At 39.6% G+C, this 21,564-nt stretch overlaps 1 protein-coding gene across 1 annotated transcript in view; it reads right to left on the reverse strand.

Moving 5' to 3' along the window:
• The window catches only part of abtb2b (ankyrin repeat and BTB (POZ) domain containing 2b), a 122,898-nt gene extending 102,041 nt beyond the window's left edge, over positions 1-20,857 (reverse strand). Inside the window, exon 1 of the mRNA XM_020931094.2 lies at positions 19,579-20,857. Within this exon, the coding sequence (XP_020786753.1) occupies positions 19,579-20,461 (883 nt within the window). The 5' untranslated portion in view covers positions 20,462-20,857. The remainder of the gene's footprint in view (positions 1-19,578) is intronic.
• Positions 20,858-21,564: the final 707 nt, after the last annotated feature.

A 21,564-nucleotide genomic window follows, 5' to 3' on the forward strand; every position in this document is an offset into this window, starting at 1 on the left:
CGCAGCATTAAACTTATCAATTTCCAAAAAAACAAAGCAAGTGACGCCACAAGGCAAAGTTACAGGTCAGATCTGTGGAGAAGCGACTGCACTGCCAATGAAATCAGCTGGAAAGTCCACTTGGCTGGAAGGTCCCTGAGCTGGAAAGTCCCCTTGAATAGTACCCTTTATGAAACCAAGTTATTTAATCGATATACATATATAAAAACAAAATAAAATAAAAACATTCTGTGACAGCGGTAGCATTTAAAAGCACTGCCAGCGTATTTGAAACCTATTGGTCAAAATGGTTGAGGTATGTAACGACAAAAAAACCCGACTTTGTATGATGTAGTTATGTCTTTATATCTACCCCCACTGTCTTGTTTTGTTTTGTTCTTACTGTTTGAATGTTGTCTATTTTTAATGTATGTCCTTATAAAAGTTGAAAATCCAATAAAAAGTGAATGACAAAAAATAAAAGCACTGCCAGTGTGAGTAATGTCTAAAATCGTCGCTTCATTGCAGGCAGCAAAGAGGAGTGTGGGGAAAACGTTTTAGATAAATATGTACAATAAAACGACTCCAGAGCCCCATGATACAAGTACGCACCAGTAGAAGCACCAGGAATACAGACTGGGACTTTGAAGCCAGGGGTACGTTCAAGCCGGTATTCACTGTCAATGGCACTACATGTTTTTCTAAGCAATAAAAATACCTGTGATTTACTTAATGCGAAATAGAAACGTTTTATCGTACCGTGAAACATTCCAGGCAAAGCAAACACACACATCTTCATGGAGACAACTGGGTGGGAATCATTATTTCAAATCTGCTCTATCCACACATATAACTCCAATTCAGCATATTTTAGACTTTCTTTTTATCCATTCACATCCTGCCGTAATCCCTCTGTTCTCAAGTGTTCCCTGCCTGGGAAAGTGATACCAGTGAAAGCGCCTGTGACAAGTTAAACTCCTCGTTTGACTAAAACACAGAAAAGATCATTATATTTCAGATTTTACAAAACATTTGACACTTTTTTGGCCAGTTTTTTTAGGTTTCAGTTTCAATTATTACCAAACAACCATACTAGAGCCAAATCTTTTATAATCTGACAAATAAAAATACAAGAAAACACATTTATTTTGTTGAAAAAAAAAAAGTTTCTCGTGTGAAAATTGCGCTTAACGTTTAGACAAAATTCTCCCCGTGTGAAGCCATCAATATAGAACTCTACCTCCTCTAATTTTTAACATAATTTTCAAAGTAATTTGTATTTACAACATGTATTATCCCACGGGATGAAATCAAAATTTGAGAATCATAAAAACCGTAATACGCACTTTAAGCCACCTCCTTCCAGTGAGAGGTGATTACATGTAATTCCTGGTTGGACAAATCTGTTTCCACTTAAAGCGCACCCTTCCTGATCCTAACGTGATCCTGGCGTGTGCTCCCTCTACCCTCACTTCCTCCGCTGGTCTGTCTGTCCCATCGGATTGCGTGTAATTAAATACTACAACCAAGTCACCACAAACCCACGGCTACACTGACTGCACTGTAACTAAGTGAAGTTTAGAGGAGCACACACACGAGCACTCATTGAAAAAAATAATATAAAAAGTAAGTTTCAATTCCTCACGTTAAGAAGAGTTAAAGGTGGATTGCGTTACTTTTTTGGTAGAGGATCCGTCATATAGATGTTCTTGTTTTTTCCTGGAATGTCCTGCAGTATGGGAATTGATTTAACTAGCAGGCCACATCACCAGGTTACAGGTCAGATCTGAGGGGAACTAGGCCCACTCACTGTATAAATGCATGTCTTTGTAGTAGTTTAGAGAAATAAAAACACATGTAAATCAAAAATTCAAGATATATTTGTTTAATGCCATACTGCGGAACATTACAGGCAAAGCAACAAGCAGATGGTGGACATACAAATGTTAGAGGAAGACCTGTATTTTAAGTTTTATATTGAGAATTACTTACAAAATTATGGTAAGTTTGGTTTGGTTAGTTTTTACCAGAGTTGGGGACTTACAAGTCATGACTTGGACTCGAGTCAGACTTGAGTCGCTATTGATTTGTTAAAATGGACTAAGATCTGGGATTCAACTTGGACTTGAAGATCAGTGACTTGGGACTTGACTCGGACTTGAGGCCTGTGACTTGAGAAGACTTGAGAAACACTTTTAAATCTGAATTTGTTCTGTATTCTGACCGTAATGATTCACACTAAGACCTTGTCAAGACATTTAAAAAGGAAAAAAATTGCATTTCCACAACTCATATATAAGACTTGAAATGACTTGAAGCTCAAAGCAGACGACTTGGACTTATGGGCCAGCAACCCGAGACTCGACTTGGACTTGCCTATATTTGACTTGGGACTTGGGTCTCCCTCTCTCAAGGTCGCCTCTCCACAGATCTGACCTGTAACTTGGTCTGGTTTGGTCTCCACAAAGAAACAAATGTTGCCATGCTGTGAAACATTCCACAAAAAGCAATAACACTGAGAAAAGTATCTGACGGTTCCCTCACCAGAAAAATTCCACAATGCACCTTTAATTCAAACAACACACAATTTTGTTTCTTATTTCAACTATAAAGAGTTACTGTTTTTCTTATCTTCAGTGTAACTAGGTGTATTTTGCTATTTAAAGTCTAAAAATACTTGTTCGATTGCTAGATAATTTTACTTGTTATGTGAAATTTACTCAAATCAATATAATGTTTATAATTCAGGTCATTTTAACTTGGCAAGATTTTAGTTTTTGTAGTGTAAAGTCGAGTACAGTCCCAGCAAATGCCTTAAAGCTATTGGGTTGGTATTGATTATATGGATCATAACCGTGGAAATTGGTGAGTTAGTGGGTTTTCTGGGTGTCACGGTGATTACATAGTGTGAGATTGGCAATAAAAACAAAGGTATAAAGGTCCTATATTGCGCAAAATTGACTCTTGTAAGCTTTAAGACATGTTATAATGGTGTTACCTCCTCAAAAACAGACCTGGAGTGTGTTTTGTTTCATTCACAAGTTTGAGTAATCCTTTATTATTAGTCTGTTTACATCTCTAAACCTTAAAATGTTTTGGTCCACCTTGTGATGTTTCAAGTTTTACCTTTTGTTCAGTAGAGATTGGCAATTCCAGGGCTGAAATTATCCAAATTATTCTTGTGAAGGAGTTTAAAAAAACAGTTAAGCACTTCCTGGATTGCCACAAGACAGATTTTTTTTTTCTATTTGAGAAAGAAAAAGCCTAAATATGCAAGGTTTGTGTGTTGAATGAAACAAAACACAACTCCAGGTGTGTTTTTGACAAAGAAACAACATAATAACAGATCAGAAAATGGTGACACATGTGCTCTTTAACCTGGCTCGAAGAGGATATGAAACTGTTTGTAGATTCAGTATGAAGTGTTAGATTCCAGCTTAGAAAAACATTTCCTCTGTTTGTCTCCAAAAGGCAAAGTTTATTAACCATTTGAATCGGCTGCTCTTTGAAATAGCTCATTACACACATATACAACATACTGAAGAAAAAAATAATCCCCTGGAAAACGCTGTATTTTTACAAATGACTAAGACTTGGCGGCCAGCGCACAGATCACAGATGCTTGACCTTTCCGAGATGGTGTCCATGGGAGAACACAAATATGAGCAACAGGAGTCCAGTGCTACGTCACGAAAAAACTCCCCTCTTTCTTCTGCCTTGAACCATGACTTTAAAGCTGCAATATGTAACTTTTTTAGATGGAGGGCATTGCTTTCTTTGCCTGAAATCATCCTTAATATGGCATTCAGTTTCCCTGTGCTGGATTTATTCAGTTACAATGGGTTTTATTGCTTTAAAAATGCTTTGAAAACACGCATTCTTACTGTGTGTGGGCTCCTCTTTCCACAGACCTGCCCTGTAATGTGCCTAGTTCAATGCTATATTGTGAAACATTCCAGGTAAAGCATTATCTTCTCTATGGACTTTCTTAAAGGTTGTATGGAGGATTTTTTTGTTTGTTTGTTTATGAATGTAAATGAAAGATGACCAAAAAAAAAAAAAGAAAAAGAAAATCCATCAACTGTGGACGTAGTGTGGCCAGATAAACATCAGCCAATAGAAAACAAGGCTACCTCATTTTCTATTGGCTGTTAGTCAATCAAACTCCCTACGTTTCTAGTGTAACTGACTCGCCAGCACGCGGGGATTGCGTAGTTTATGCAGCGGTTCTTAGAGGCATTTTCAAACTGTTGCTTCCTTGGCAATTCGCACAAAGTTTGTTGCGATGGCGGACGAGAATCCACGACCAGTTAGTCGCAAAAGAAAGTCCATTTTTCGAGGTCTCTGAAAGAAGAAGAGAAGGGGGAAAAGAGCAAAGCCAAACTGTGGTGATTCTTCTAAAAGCTGACGTGTCGGTGACTAAATTATTTCTAGACAGGTCACTTCAACAGTAATTCTGAACACGCACTGGCTGTAAACAAGTGTGATTTCTAGAGTAAGGAGGCGGGAGGAGGTGTTTCTACGGAGGGGAGCTGTGGAGGAGAAAGGTGGTGTCATGCATGCACAACATTTGAAAAATTCCCTTCAAAAATCCTCTATACAACATTTAATGCAACAGCAAAGTTTAATCAAATACAGTGTTAGATCTCGGGCAAAGAAAATGTACGTAATAGACATTTAAACACATTTACCATCATTTTTGTTTCGATATGTGTCACTTCCCTTCATTGATAAAACTGCGTGAAGAGCTTTTATGACTCATGCCATTGTACGGTAATTTAAAAGGAGAAGCGTCATATACTGTACCAAGACAATGGGAGAAACAGAAAGCACATTAAATCAAAGACTAGACGCATCCCTTTTAAAGAAAATACACTCATCTCATTCCTTCACTGGAAATAAGCAGGAGGTTTGCATTGACTTTGATAAGAAATGATGATTCCTGCGCTTGTATCTGCTTTAATATCACACAAAATGGATTATTGTGCGCTTTAAGTCATGTTATAATGTTGTTACCACCTCAAAAACAGACCTGGAGTTGTGTTTTGTTAAGAGTAATCTGAGTTTATTAATCTCAGGGATGCAACGATATCCAAATCTCTCAGTACGATATGCATCTCATGGTACGATATTTACTGCGATATTTTGGAGAGAATGATATAATTGTACATAGGAGACTTTTTTGCTTTTATAGTGTGAATTATTTCCATCATAATCTCAAGAACTCAAGTAAAAACATATTTCTTCATGTTGTTTGCTCTGAAATGAATCATGGGATATGTAGTTCCCGGTGTTTATAAACTGTTGCTACTATAAAACCATGCATGTAAGCAAAAAAATAATGTAATTCAATATATTGTGACAGCCCATGATATTATTGTGAGACTTTTGACGCTACGATACATGCATCCCCAATTTCAGACTTTCGGTCATCAATGTATAATGGGGGAGGATCCTCTGAAAAAGTGAGCATCAAACCACCATAGCTGATTTCCAGTGGATGTGTCTGTTGTTAAAGCTGATCTTTTCATGTCTTTTGAACCATATCACTTTTGTTTCTGGTTCTGATATTCTCATATTTTAGTTATGGAATTCGGACATCGTAATTGTGTCATTGTCGGATGTACTATCAGCAGAAAACTGGCTTTGGAAGTTTGCGATCTCCATAACTGCAAAGGGAATCAAATCTGTGTTACTGCAAACCTCTGTTTAAACTGTTTCCCTTCCCAGCGGAATTGAAAAATAGTGAAAGGTGAAGGCGATGGGCAGTATTGAAACACAGGAAGGGCCATTAAGGAAACTTTTGGGCTGCCTAAGAAATCACCCCGAGATTGCAGCGAACACTTTGTACGTGGAGCACCAACAAAGCAAAATCCCGTTTGTTAAGCAACCACACAACCACACAATTACGATGTCCGAATCCTAAAACTAAAATAAGACAATATCAGAACCTGAAACAAAAGTGATATGGTTCAAAAGACTTGAAAAGATCGACTTTGACAATAGACACATCCCATTGGGAAATCAAACGTGGTGATTTGATGCTCACTTTTTCGGAGGATCCTTCCCAGTATGCATTGCGCGATGACCGGAAGTCCGAAAATATCACAATATTTCGGTTATTGTTACGTTCCTACTCTTTACATGTCTATAACTCAAAATGCTCTGTTCAAGTTAACCTTTTATGTTTAGTGTGATAGAGATCGGCAGTTCCAGGGCTGAAATCATCAAAATGGTTTTAGTGAAGGTGTATGGAGTTTAAAAACACAGTGGAGCACTTCCTGGATTAGTACATGACATTACCACATGAAATCAGCCTAAATATGCAGCGTTGGTGTGCTAAATTTTAAATGTGTAAGTGAGACAAAAAGCAAGTCCAGGTGTGTTTTTGATAAAGAAATAACATTCAAATCAAGATCAGAAATACACTCATCGCTTTCACTGGAAACATGTAGGAGGTTCGCGATTATTGTAATAAGAAATGGCGACTCCTGCGCTTGTATCTGCTTCGGCGTGACTCAGTGGTTTTACAAGAATAGCCCGTGTTGTATATATGGCCTCGCAGCAGAACAGTAATGGGCCCAGTGTTTTCACAGCTGGGACGAGACACAAAGCAGCCAGTGCAAACAGACCTGGACGTGTGTGTGAGCCGTGCTACAATCAACACACAAGAGATTAACCCTTATTATACAGTAAAGTTATACTCCCGACACTCACCTCTGCTTAAATAGAACAAGGAAATATATGGTAATCCCTACACACTTTAGTACTAACATTACATTCTATACTGACTTTTACTACCAACTACTACTACAACTACTGTTACCACTACTACTACTACTACTACTACTACTACTACTACTACTACTACTACTACTACTACAACAACAACAACTAGTGCTACTGCAACTACTACAATTACAGCAACTACAATTACAGCAACTACAACTACAGCAACTACAACTACAGCAACTACAACTACAGCAACTATTACTACTACAACTACTACTACAACTACAACTACTACTGAAACTGCAGCTGCAACTACTACTATGACTACTATGACTACTACAACTACTACTATGACTACTATGACTACTATGACTACTACAACTACTACAACTACTACTATGACTACTATGACTACTACTACTACTACCGCTGCTGCAACTACAACAACTACCACTACATACTACTGAAATTACTACTGCTGTATACTACTACTACTACGGCAACTACTACAACTACAACTACAACTACTAAAACTACAACTACAACAACTACTACAACAATTACAACAACTACAACTACAACTACAACTGTTGCAGCTACTACAACTACTACTACATACTGCTGCAACTACTACAACTACTGCTACTACTACTACTGCAACTACTACTGCTGCAACTACTACAACTACAACTTCTGAAAAAATAATTTTGTTACTGGTCTACATGGTGACATATGTACCTCATAGGTGAATCTCAATTACAATTTTGATTAGTAGTAGCAGTAGTAGTAGTAGTAGTAGTAGTAGTAGTAGTAATAGTAGTAGTCTATAATTGTTCTTATTATTCTTATTATTACTTAATTGTATGTGTAGTGAGTGTCTTGTAAACTGTTTGACTCCAGCCTGGGTTAGCTATAATCACATCATCTATAATCATTATCTATAATTATTACATATTTACAATTTAAATGTTCATTCATGCGTGCTGTCCCTTTACAAATAAACAAAATAAAAAAGAAATTCAGTCCTTTACAATTGTCAGTGATTGGGTATTTTTATCAAAAGGTGGTGTTTGGGAGTAGAGTTTATACTTTGGATGTCATTTGTTCAAAGTTTATATTGTATAAGCTCATGATCAATCAATATGACAAAAACATTTATTCATTTGATATCTGTCATTTCCCAGACTTAAATAAGACTACTTACTTAATTTACGTAATGATAATAATCCTGCTAATCCTTCTAGTACTTCTCTACTGTTACTACGATGACTCATACATAAACTAGTACTAATACATGATACAACCTGGGATCTTGTGGGAATTATAACATCAAGACAAACTTGCACCTGGCCATCGGAAAGTTTTTGTTTTGTTTTTGTTAGTAGTAGTTAGTTATCATATATACATACACTTACTACTACTACTACTACAGTTATATCTTTGTACTACCTTTCGACTACTACTGCTACTATAGTTACTGCTACCGCTACTACTACTACTGCAACTACTCCAAGTATGACTACTACTACTACTACTACAGCAGCTACTCCAAGTACTACTACTACTACAGCTACTACTACTACAGCTACTCCAAGTACAACTACTCCACATACTACTACTACTACTACTACTACTCCACATACTACTACTACTACTACTCCACATACTACTACTACTCCTACTCCACACTACTACTACTACTACTCCTACTCCACATACTACTCCTACTCCACATACTACTCCTACTCCTACTACTACTACTACTACTACTACTACTACAGCTACTCAAAGTACAGCTACTACTACAGCAACTCCAAATACCACTACTACAGCTACTCCAAGTACAGCTACTCCAAGTACGTACTCCTACTACAGCTACTCCAAGTACTCCGACTACTACTGCTACTCCAAGTACTACTACTACAGCTATTCCAAATACCCCTACTACTACTACTACTCCAACTACTACTACTACTCCAGCTACTCCAAGTACTATTACTACAGCTACTCCAAGTACTAATACTACAACTACTCCAAGTACTACTCCTACTCCTACTACTCCTACTCCAACTCCTACTACTACTTCTATAACCACAGTGACTACTTCTTCAAACCAAAATAATCCTAATGTACTTGGTAACAGAGTAAAAGTTGTAAAAGGTTAACTGCACTGCTCCCCACCACTACACTAATATTAATGTCCATCAGAGCACTTGATCCTGGTCCAGTTCTGTGGCAGAGGGAGTGTATTTTAGTATTTCAGTTTTGCTGGTTTCTCCATCTGCACTACCACAAAACTTTTTCTCCTCTCTCCCAGCGCGCCCTCGTCTTCTGTTCCCACGCCTCTTTTTGGGTTAAAAACATATTTCGGGGCAAAACTGAACTGCAAATCATATGCGGTGGTGTACTTACAATGCACCCCGAAGCATTACTCACTTGGCTCCGTATCTGGCAACAAGCGACGGAGGGACTGGGGTTTGTTTATCAAGGTACATTTGCGAAGTATGAATCGCTTCTTTCATTTACGCAGCACACTCGGACTCTGTGCAGTAACTTAAAGTCCGATCTGCGGTGGGATAATTGGAGTTGATAAGAGTCCAATCAAAACCATGCTCATTTAGCTTCTGATTTGAACATAGACAAGCTAAAAACTCATTTCCTCAAGCTCACAATAATGAACTCGCAGCATGTCAAACACAAACGTAATGCCAATCTGAAAAACACTGCCCACTTAAAGACGGATGGTGGATCTTGCCTTTGTTTATGCCTGGTTAAGACGAATGTGATTGCATATATGTGTACTGGGACTCTTCTCGACTGATTTTTGTGCATGAAAACCATCGCGAGCTGGAAGAGGTACAATGACGCAAACATATGAATGGCCAAGAACTGAGAAACTCCCCATTCATAACTTCAACTGCCTTCTTCAACCGCCAAGGGGACATCGAAGATACATAATGCAGATGTGATCTTAAATGAGTAATATGTAACGTTTCTGGAGCGTCACCGGGTTGTCTTCATGGAGACGTTATTGTTTTGCTTGGAATGTCCTAGCCAGATTCATCAGCCGGTTTCAATTCGTGGAAACCGTCTGACCTCACGGCATTAGGATTCATTCTCTCAACTGTAAGCGAGTACTTTTTTATTTAAGCAATTGCTGCTATTTAATCATGACATTTGTAATGCGCCAAATCCCGTAGGAAGAAGGGAAATAATGTCTTTCCCCTTGATAAAATTCACCAAACATTCTCTTTGCTCCGGCTTTAAATCCTCGATCTCGGGAATCGTTGCCAACACAGAATGTATGACTTCATCTACATCCATCTCGACCGCTTTGTTTACTGTTGTGCTGAACCACAAAAGGGACACACAGAGACGCTTGAGTTTGACGTCATGGCTTCACAGCTCTTCACTGACTGGCCAGTGCGTGGTCTACAACTTCCGGGGTTCTTGTAAACCTTCTAGTGTATTCCGATTCCTGACCTAGTTGCTGGAGAGAAATTAAACCAGCTAGGAATGTCCCACAGTATTGTATTAATCTATCTCGTATTTATTCAAGCTGGTTTTATTGCTAAAAACATCTTGAAAAACATGTATTCTTTATGTGAGCGAGATTGCTTCTTCACAGATCTGACTCATAACTTAATTTGGTAGTGACATTTGATTATCTTTAAGTTTAGCAATTGATACTTTGCGGTGACATGGCGCTGGGGGATTGTTCTACATGGGTCTCTATTCGTGAAATGTTCAACAGTTACCATGGCAACACAATGTCATCAGCAAACACTGATAAAAGTTTTACGATTGTTTGAAAACTCAAGAAAAAAAAAAAACACAAAATGGATTTAAACAACACATTTCCAGGAGCCTGTGCTGAATACAAGAGTTCGAGGTCGTGTTTTGGTGTTTGATTTACAAGAAAAACATGAGACAAGCTTGTCCAAAATAAATGTAAAGAAATGATGGCTCAGTCAAAGAAAATTTCACTGAAGTGTGTTTTTTATTCACAACTCAGCCCAATGTGCAGAGTGCAATGTTTACAGAGAAAATGACAAAGCAGAGTCCCCAAAAAAAAGAAGAATTTACAACAATATTTACAGCAGCAGCACTCACATCAAGCCTGCACCCTCATAGTCAGGTCAGGGACAGACAACAAAAAGAATGGAGCTTCCCCTTAAATATCACTTAGCCCCTCCCCCTGGGCTAACCAATTAACAAAAACTATACTTATTTTGTTTTAACAGCACAAATCAGCTGTTGTATTTCCAACCAAACCAGCTCTTTCTGATCAGATAGTGTTAAAATAAAGCTCAGATTGAGTTTAACTTGAGCTTCAGACAGAGCAGTGCCTCCATTTAGCATCACACCACCAGGGAATTTTGACGCAATCAGCCGCAAAGCATCAACTGTCTTAAAACATACAACCTACCAGTTCGATTTGCAGGATAATCAAGTTGCAAAGACCGTCGAGTTCGTGTCGGCATTGTCCATTACAGAGAAGCCACCATTGTGGACTTTAATACTCCCCACAGTCCCGTCATTTGAAATTACACCAGGAAATGCTCAGTCATACTTTTTACTTTAGTGCACAGAAGTGAATGTTAAATGTTAAATGAATGCCTACTGAAGGGCGCCTTGTGCGGTGGACACAAGACTGTACAAGAGGCTATTGGAGTGGGCTAAGAATACAGTCCAAGGTCTTTTGTTAATGTGGTTGTATAGATGTATGGATGAGTAATGAATAAGATCCTAGTACATTACGAGCCAGTTCCTCTAATGTACTCCCCACAGACGCGAGATATAAACAGATAGAGTGAATGGCAGAGAGGGAGAGAGGGAGAGAGAGAACGTGCATTGTTATTGGAGCCCTGTAAGTCATTTAAGCCGTAAAGAGTTCCAGATGTGCAAGGGCCAACCAACCAAGTCTAAGAAAAGAAAAAAAAAACAAATTTGACTGAAAAAAATCGAAGGAAGAGGAAGGAGCATTGGTGGAAGAAGAAGTGCTCAGTTTTGTTGATTAAAGGTGCACTCTCTAGCTTTTCTTTGAACCTTTCTATCTTCATGGAGACCAAACCAGACCAAGTTACGGGTCAGATCTCTGGAGAGGCGACCCCGCTCACAGTCAGAATGTTGTTTTTTTAAGAATTTTTGAGCTATAAAGCCACATGTAATTGAATAAATGTAAGGTAGATTTGTTTAATGTCATACTGTGGAACATTCCAGGCAGAGCAATGACATAACCATAGAAACAAGCAGGTGATGGACCCCAAACCAAAAAGTTACACAATGCGACTTTAAATAAAAGCAAGCAAGTATAGTATTTTGTAACAAAAAATATTCAAGTAAATGTAAAACTATCAGATGAAAAATTCAACTTAAGTAAAGTATTAAAGTTTCCAATAAAAAAGTACAAGTATTTCGTACACATTTTGAGGTCGTATAAAACTTCAAATATTCTGTATTGGACCCTTCACCAAAAAGTTACACAATGCACCTTTAAGTAAAAGCAAGTAAGTATATATATTGGAGCAAAAAATACTTTTACTTACGTTGAATTTAAAGTATTAAAGTATTGGTTTAAAAATGTACTGAAAGAGTAAAAGTAAAAGTATTTTGAGCATATTCTGATGTCTTATAAAGCTTATAATATTCTGTACTTATATATTCTGTAAAATTCTGTACAATTTCGTGCATATTTTGAGGTCTTCTAAAGCTTAAAATATTATGTACTTTTGACAAAACCATAGTAAGTATATATACTGGAGCAAAAAATACTGAAGTAAAAGTATCACCTGGAAAAATCCACTTATCAACTACAGTGAAAGTATTAAAGTACCAGTTTAAAAATGTGCTGAAAGGGTAAAAAGTAAAAGTATTTCATGCATATTTTGAGGTCTTATAAAGCTTCAAATATACTGTACTTTTGACAAAACCCTCCACTGAAAAGTTACACAATGCACCTTTAAGTACAGTACTTTTACTTTCGAAGGAGTTCTAGACGAGTCCCATTCTGATGATGGCGTGTCTGGTGCGCTGAGGGCATGTGCTGTGGGCAGTGGGCAGTGGTGGGGTTTGGGTGTGGGGTGTCAGGTGGTGAGGTGGTAGTGGGCTCTGTGGGTTATACAGGCCCAGACCTAGACCTATAAAAAGCCGGGGTGGTCAGAATAATGGGCTGTTGTCATTATAACTGAACTGAAAAAGGACAGTGGTGGAGATGGTTTACAGATCTGTGTGCAGACGTAGAAGAAGAGTTAAACAGACGATGGTAAAGTCATGATGGAAACAAAGGACGTTGGTTAGATTTGACTTTGGATTGCATTATGGAAATATTATACCTATGTAAAGTATAAGATTATAGATTAAAGGGGCAATACTCTTTTTTTATTAATGTAATAAATAGGGATGTAACAATAACCGAAATATCGTGATATTGTATCGTCAAAATTCTCACTATAATATCATGGACGATCCCTTTACTTAAATTAAGAGTTATGGTGCAGCAATAGCTAAAAAAAGACAGAAGGAACTACATAGACCATGACCCTTTGCTCCATTTCAGTGAAGAAATAACTGATCTAAGCACTTTTAAGTCTTAGTTCTTTGGATTAAGTCTTGTCAATGCAGTTTAAGAGGGAAACATAGCATATAAATATTGTACCATGAGATGTATATCATGAAAATATTGCGTAAATATCATAAGAGATTTGGATATTGTTGCATCCCTAATCGTGAGCCTCCCTACTATATCCTGAGCGTTCCCACGATATCACAATAAATATCATACCCTGAGGTTCATACCGTGACAACATCGCATCGTGAGACTTGGACTTCCACTTTCAAGCCACTCGAAGCTGTTTACACCAAGAAAACACTCATCCATGTACAAAGACACTGGGGGTGAGGTGTGCTAAGTGTCTTGCCCAAGGAAACACCGACAGCATTCACCTGTGTGAGCTGAAATCGCACCGCCAACCTGTGGATCTGATCGTTCTAACAATGACGTCTATTTGGAGAGCGAGATTCGAAACAGTAACCTTCGGATCAGTGGACAAAAGCTCTACCAACTGGTCTATAATTACTAGGGATGTAACAGTAACCAAAATATTGTGATGTCGTATCGCCAAAGTTCTCACAATAATATCGTGGACCATCACAATATATCGAATTACAAGTCTCTTTGCTTAAATTAAGAGTTATGGTGCAGCAGTAGCTAAAAAAAAGACAGGGAACTACATAGACCATGATCCTTTGCCTTTCAGTGCAGACAATAAGAAGAAATAACAGTTCTAAGCACTTTTAAGTCATAGTTCTTTGGATTAAGTCTTGTCAAGGCTATTATTATTGTTATTGTTGTTTATTATTGGATATTTTTACACCTCTAATCGTGAGTTTTCCCACGATATCGCAATAAATATCGTACTGTGAGGTTCATACCGTGATGATATCGTATTGTGATACTTGGATAATGTTACACCCCTACTAATTACAAAAATGTTTTATAATTATCAAATGATTTTATCCTCTGTGACCCATGAAGTAAAGCATGCCAGAGCTGGTTAGTAGTTGTTGAAAATAGTAAAAAAGAGCTTATGAACACATCACCATGAATAATTACGATGCTAAAATCACATTTGAACGACTGCCAGAACGTAACAAATTCTGGTTTTCATGTTCTAACATAAATCAGGTACAATGCCTTTACAAGCTACTGTCTGTAAACTACCTTTAACTATCCAAATTAATTAGAAAAATCAGTAAATCATCATCTATCCGCACCATGGAGATCGTCTAGACATGTCCAGCCCAAAGTCTCCAGCTCAGACCTCTCCCTCCACCTCACTCGACTCAACTTTACAGCCATAAAAGTTTCATAACATAGCTCTATTGTTACGGACAATTACATGCATTTCTTTGTAGACAACAACACTGTCTGTGACCTCATACCTGTTTGTTGCGTCCAGTCTGATTCTGTTATTCTGCGAAACGCTTCAGACACATGGGAGTCGATCTTGTGACAGCCACAGATTCATATGACCGTCGAGTGTGTGATCATCATGTTATGTTGTAATGTTCTTCGCTCACCACATCTTTTACCACAGTTTCTCTTAAGAGTTATGACAAAAGACAGTCATTAAAGGCCCCATATTACACTCTGTTCTGATCTGTTATAATGTTGTTTCATCATCAAAAACATACCAGGAGTTGTGTTTTGTTTCATTTACACATGTTTAACACACAAATCCTGCGCATTTAGAGTCAGTTCTTCTCTTAAACTGGAAAAGCTCTGTTCCACCTTGCGATGTCATGAGGTAATTTGGATAATTTCAGCCCTGGAATTGTCAATCTCTACTGGAAAAAAAAGCAAAATGTAGCTATTAACTTGAAAAAGCCCAAAACGGTTCTGTTTAACTGTGCATACGACTGAAAGGTTTTCATTCCACACTCTTCTCTCTCTCTTTTTTAATTTTAATTCTTTAATTTTATGATGATTATTTATGTTTTGATTTGTTTTTATTGTGATTTTAATGTATTTCTTTTTCTGTAAAGCACAATTGAATTACTTAGTGTACGAATTGTGTTATACAAATAAACTTGCCTTGCCTTCAAAACTACAGCTTCATGACATCACAAGGTGGAACAGAGCATGTTGAGCTTTGGCCATGTAGACAGACTAATTATGCAAGCTAATTACTCAGACTTGTGTGAATGAAACAAAACACAACTCCAGGTCAGTTTTTGAGGAAGTATCAACATTATAACAAGGCTTAAATCTCACAAGAATCCATTTTGTGTAAGATTTCAGTCATGTTTGCGTTTGATTTTATTTCTCAATATTTACTTTGGAGTTTGCTTTGGCATATTGTGTTCTAGACTTTTCACATTATGCAAATTCCAGAAACCACAGTAGCACAATGTCTCTGGCACAACTTCACCGTCCCCACCCTGTTCCAGAGACGTGCTCCTGCATGATACCCCAACTTCATTCCAACCAGGTATCGCTGACTCTCTCTTTGTAGTCTATTCATGGGTTTCAGTGTCCTTTTGTGGTGACATTTTGAGAACGTATTACCATTCAAAAGAGAGGACATTTTGGTTGCAGTGTCTCAGATGTGTACTCATGTGTCTTTTGTTTGTTATGTTTCATTTTTGAAGGTCTTACATTACACAGAATTGATTCTTGTGAGTTTTAAGCCATGTTATAATGTTCTTATCTTCAAAAGAAACAGAAAACGCACACCAAAATTCCTGTAGAGGTGCAAATGCAAGGAGCAGCAAGACAAAAGTGAAAAAATGCATAGTGCACTCAGATGGCCGATGTCCAAAAGCCTTTTTATTTTTAAATTACGTTTCGCCGTTAATGTTATTTATAAATAAAAAAGCTTTTGGACATCGGCCATCTGAGTCTGCTCTGCTTTTTTTCGCTTTTATAATGTTCTTATCTTATCAAAAACATACTCAGAATTGTGTTTTGTTTCATTCACACATGTCTGAGTAAGATTTTATTATTAGTCTGTGTACATCTGCAAAGCTCCAAATGCTCTGCTCCACCTTGTGATGTCATGAAGCGATGAAACAGCTACCTTTAACCTTTTGTTCAGTAGAAATGGGCATGTCCAGGTCTGAAATCATCCAAATGATTCAAGTGAAGGTGCACAGAGTTTGTTCAGCCTTGTGTTTTCTATTTGAGAGAAGAACTCCACCCACAGAGTTTGTGTATTAAACATGTGTGAATAAAACAAAACACAATTCCAGGTCTGTTTGTGATGAGAAAACATAATAACATAGATCAGAAAATAGATACATGGGCCCTTTAACCTGCTTTAGGACTGATTCGATTTTGTGTTGAAGCCGCTTGTTGTCACATACATTCATAAGCACTGCCCTCATTCATTCATAAATAAACAGACTTAATTGCCATGACAACAGCCCTAATTTTTCATCACGCTGGACCCCACGGATGCCAGGCCTCTCCCGCGTGGTTTCACTGCCTCTGCTTTGGGCTGAGCTGCAGCGCTGTACGATCACACAACAAAGAGGTATTGTTCTGGCCTGAAAGCACAGCTCCGGGGATCTGGTGGTGGGCCACAAAACAAAGGCTGGCTGCACTGTCCCAACACGGGCTCATGCATCTCCTCCACACCGGACCTGCCAAAACTACACTGGTAACATGAGCGGTGAGGGGGCACGTGAGTCTGACAGAGAGCAGAGCCAGACCAGTGTGCAGGGAGAAGACAATATACACTGTACGCTATACAGCAGAGGTGGGGACTTGCATGTCGCGGCTTGGACTCGAGTCGGACTTGAGACTTTACTTGATAAAATGGACTAAGACTTGGGACTTGGGGTATTATTATTTTTATTATTACTATTATTATTTCACAGTATGGAAATAAACTTGGTTATCGCAATGGAAACAGGTTAATGGTCAGATCTATGGAGAAGCAAGCATGCACAAAGTAAGAAGTTTTGTTTTTCAAGGTATTTTTGAGCTAAAAACATCTGTAATTGAATAAATGCAAAATAAATATGTTTAATCTGGTATTGTGGAACATTTCATGCAAAGAAATGGCGTTGCCTCTCCACAGATCTGACCTGTAACTTGGGTCTGTTTTGGTCTCCATCAAGAGAGTAAGGTCTAATACCACACTGTGAAACATTACAGACAAATCAGTAACATCTCCATGGAGACAAGCAAGTAGAGGGCCCTCCAACAGTGGTGTGGACTTGCAAATCGTGACTTGGATTCGAGTCAGACTTGAGTTACTATTTTTAGGACTTGAGACTTGAGTTGATAAAATGGACTAAGACTTGGGACTCGACTTGGACTTGAAGGTCAATGATTTGGGACTTTGGCTTGAGGCCTGCGACTTAGGAAGACTTGAGCAGCACTTTTAAATCTGAATTCTGTCTATTCTGACTTTAATGATTCACTCTAAGATCTTGTCAGGGGAAAAAAAAGGAAAAATTTTGATTTTTACAGAATCAACAATCGAAGCACCAAACTATTACTTATCTCAGGTCCAATTATTTATATATAGTTCTGAAATGTTACGAGAAATTTTGATAGAAATTAGCAGCTGTGGTTCAATCATCTTAAGTTTGTACAGAGGATTTTAACGCTCTGTGCTCCAGTTCCAGACCTTTCTGTGGACAAACTGAATGCAGAAGGGACTGGCTGGTCAGGCGAGGGATGTTTGGCAATGTTGGCATCATACTGCAACCCACTGATCATTAACTTATGCAATATCCATGAGGAAGTTCCTGGGTTTAAATATGTAAAAATAACTGGAAGACATGGAGGGAGAACTACAGAGACTGTAAGCCTTTCCTGTTTCAGCCCACAATCTGATACCAAAAGGTCAGATGTAATTTTGTTACTAAGGAACTGGTGAGATACAATCTTTCTTTAATATTAACTTATGGCCTTAACTTGTTCTTACAGAGATCATTTGCTATTCTAGAGCTACTCAGAAATGGTCCAACTTTGTTTTTATTTAAGTAATTTTCTTCAGAATTGATCCAACTATTTTCGATACTAGTTTTAGTATAAATTAGTATCTGGTTTTCATTTTTTAATACAACTTTCCTAACCAAAACGACAACACACTTGATGTTGGAGGGTCCGTCAAATGTTTTTCTCCATGGAGATGTTATTACTTTGTCTGGAATGTTTCCCAGTGTGATATTAAACCTTTCTATCTTCATGGAGACAACACCAGACCAAGTTACAGGTCAAATCTGTCAGAATGCCTGTTTTTCTAGGTATTTTTGAGCTTTAAAACCACCTGTAATTGACTAAATGTAAGGTAGAGCTGTTTAATGTCATACTGTGGAACATTCCAGGCAGAGCAATGACACATTCATAGATCCAGAGGTGACAGACTCTCTATTCTTTCTCTCTGTGTGCTCTAGATTTCTTATAACAGGTCTATTTTGTTATTATTTTGAAGTAGAAACACTTTAAGACCAAGTTACGGCTACTCTCCACAACCATCAAAACACATGAGTTTGACAAAAAGCAGATAAACACACGGGCAGGGACCGGGTTGCACAGCTGGGGTCAGGGATGCGGTCAGTGGAGGGTGGAGGAATGAGATAAGGAGAGGATTTTAGGAGGAGTAGAGCCAGCGCAGTGGGGGAGTGGACAGGAGCAGTGAGTAACAGAAAGCTGTGCCTCACTCCTGGATGCTAAACAATAACAGAACAAGATCCAAACATGTGGCGCTGCTAAAAGTCAATCAGAGGAATGAGGATAGGCCAATCACACTTCTCCCTGTGGAACAACCCCTAAGAAAATGAAGTCTTTGTCTCAATCAGAACCTTATGCAATGTTTTCTCAACACTGACGAGCCAAATCAGCAACATATCCATCACAGAGCGGGAGGAGAAAGCAGCTATTGTACAGGAGGCAGACTTCAGTTCACCTTTACCGACAGTGTGGAAAGTAGTGACCAGTGAGGACTGAGTGACAAACACAAAACTCTCTTTGACATCAGCTCAAAGATAGGCGAAGCAATTCTTCACACCAATAATGATTGACAGCAATAGTGGCAAGTGTATAATGGCCAAACATGTGCAACTTTGAAGTGACCTCACTGAACATCTGGGGAAATAGTCTCACTACTAATGGTTTGTTATGTTATTGACTCAGGCGTGTCTAAGTTTAACACGTGACAAAGAAAAATGTAACACAGTGACAAAGTGCCCAGGTTAGTTTCAGTTTGCAACGTGCCTTTCAGAGCTGGCACCAGGCCAGAGTCAGGCAGAGAGAGTCAAAGTGTGTTCTGAAGTTCTGTGCATTACTGACTGTGTGACATAAAGGACACAAAGTGACATGTGCAGTGAATAAAGCTGAAGTATATTTACCGCTGGCGTTCTTGCCGCAGATCAGGTGCTCGTGGTGCTGCAGGACCCCCCACAGCTCTGCGTCATTGTTCACGAGCGCCTCCAGGCTCTCCGCGCTCACGGGGCACGCGGCTGACACAGCATCCGGACCCGCGTGCCCCCTCTCGGCCATCAGGACACGCGCTCCTATCTCCTCCACCAGAGCCTCTATGCACGCGCTCATGCAGATCGCCGCGTACTCGTGGATGCGCACGGAGATGCGCGTGTCCACCATCCAGCGGAAGAAGCGGCCCACGGAGAGGGTCAACCCGCAGCGGGCAGACTTCCCCTTCCTCAGCAGCTCCCCCGCGCTCATGCAGTACATGGAGATGGCTTTGACTGTCGCGGACACGCAGTGGTCCGCCAGAGCCCAGCTCAGGATGAGCCGGATGGCGCTCTGCACCTCGAAGCGCGTGCAGCGGCAGTGCATGACGCTCAGACGCTGAGCTTCTCTGGAGATACGGATCAGAGCTCTGCGAAGGAGCCCGGACAGTTTCTTTACGGCCTCGGGGGAGAAAACAGCAGAAACTCCCCCCTTGGCAAAACTTCCAGCAACTCTGCGCAGGATCTTTGCAATTTCCTCCTCAGTCCAGGGGAACTCCTCCAGCTCTGGGAGCCGCGGACACTTGGAGAAGATGTCCTCGGGATCCTCCGGGAGAACCGTGTTGACAGTGTCCCAGCTGTTGTTCCTGCTGTTCATGGAGCCGGAGTAGTACCACCAGTTGCCCCGGTGCGGGGCCGTCATGAAGGCTTGGGAGTTGGACTTGGAGGAGGACAGGCTGAGGGACTTACAGGAGTCCCCTGCGCCGTAGCCCGAGTCCAGAGTCAGGTCCTCCAGGGTTTTCATGTTGCTGACACCGGCCATGTTGTACAGAGCCACGGCAGCGTGGCTTTGGAAGTGCTGGTTACCTGCGTGCAACTCCCCGTCGGGCTGGACGAACTGGTTACGCTCTGCAACTTTTGCCACTCATGCTGCAAACGCGAGTTCAAAGCAAGTCCCGCTCCAATACTATCTTTTCCTCATTCAAACAAGTCAGAAAGTCTCACCTTTTCCCTTGGACACAGAAAACTGACGAGAATGTAAACTTTCTTTGACGTTCCCAGTGATCGGATGTGTGAAACAAACTGCTCCTTATTCTCTGAGACCAAACGAGCTGAGTTCATTGATAAAATCCGTGGCGTAGCCGCAACAAACTCCAGCGTCTCCGCTCCGTGTGATGTTCGCAGCGGTAAAGTCCGAGTTCACTTGATCTGAGCTGCGCCTGGTGCGCGTCCTGCAAACACTGACGTGTGAGAGGAGGGGCGCACAACACAGAGCGAGCAGCGCACCAATCACAGCACGACTCACTGTTCGTCTCAACCAATCAGAGAGCAGCTCCAAACTCTAACAACTTCTGCTATTTTGATCGGAGTGGACTGTAAATGTGTGTAACGTGACCGACGTCTGTGGGTTTGAGACTTGTGTTGAATCAGTGACATTCACATGACGCAACCGTGTTTTCCCAATTATATTTCATAACAAAACAAACACAAACCAACATCAGAATTAGACCCAGAGAAATCAGAGAACATCAAAGACCTAATATTAGGGCCCATATTAGGCTATTTTCTTATCTGTTAAAATAAAAACATACCTGGAGTTGTGTTTTGTTTCACTCACATGTTTATCACACAAATTCTGCATACTTAGACTGAATTCTTCTCTCAAACTGAAAACACTCTGTTCCACCTTGTGATGTCATGTGATAAGAAGTGCTCCACTGTGTTTTTAATCTCCATACACCTTCACTAGAATCATTTGGATAATCTCAACCACAGAATTTTCAATCTCTACTGAATAAAAGGTAAAATGTCACTGTTACCTTGAAAACTACCACTTCATGACATCACAAGGTGGAACAGAGCATTCTGAGCACTGGAGATGTGGACAGACTAATAACAAAGGATGACTCAAACATGTGTAAATGA

Source organism: Boleophthalmus pectinirostris, unplaced genomic scaffold (assembly GCF_026225935.1).
Source record: "Boleophthalmus pectinirostris isolate CB_2022bp ecotype Guang Dong unplaced genomic scaffold, ASM2622593v1 HiC_scaffold_2, whole genome shotgun sequence".
Taxonomy (NCBI): domain Eukaryota; kingdom Metazoa; phylum Chordata; class Actinopteri; order Gobiiformes; family Gobiidae; genus Boleophthalmus; species Boleophthalmus pectinirostris.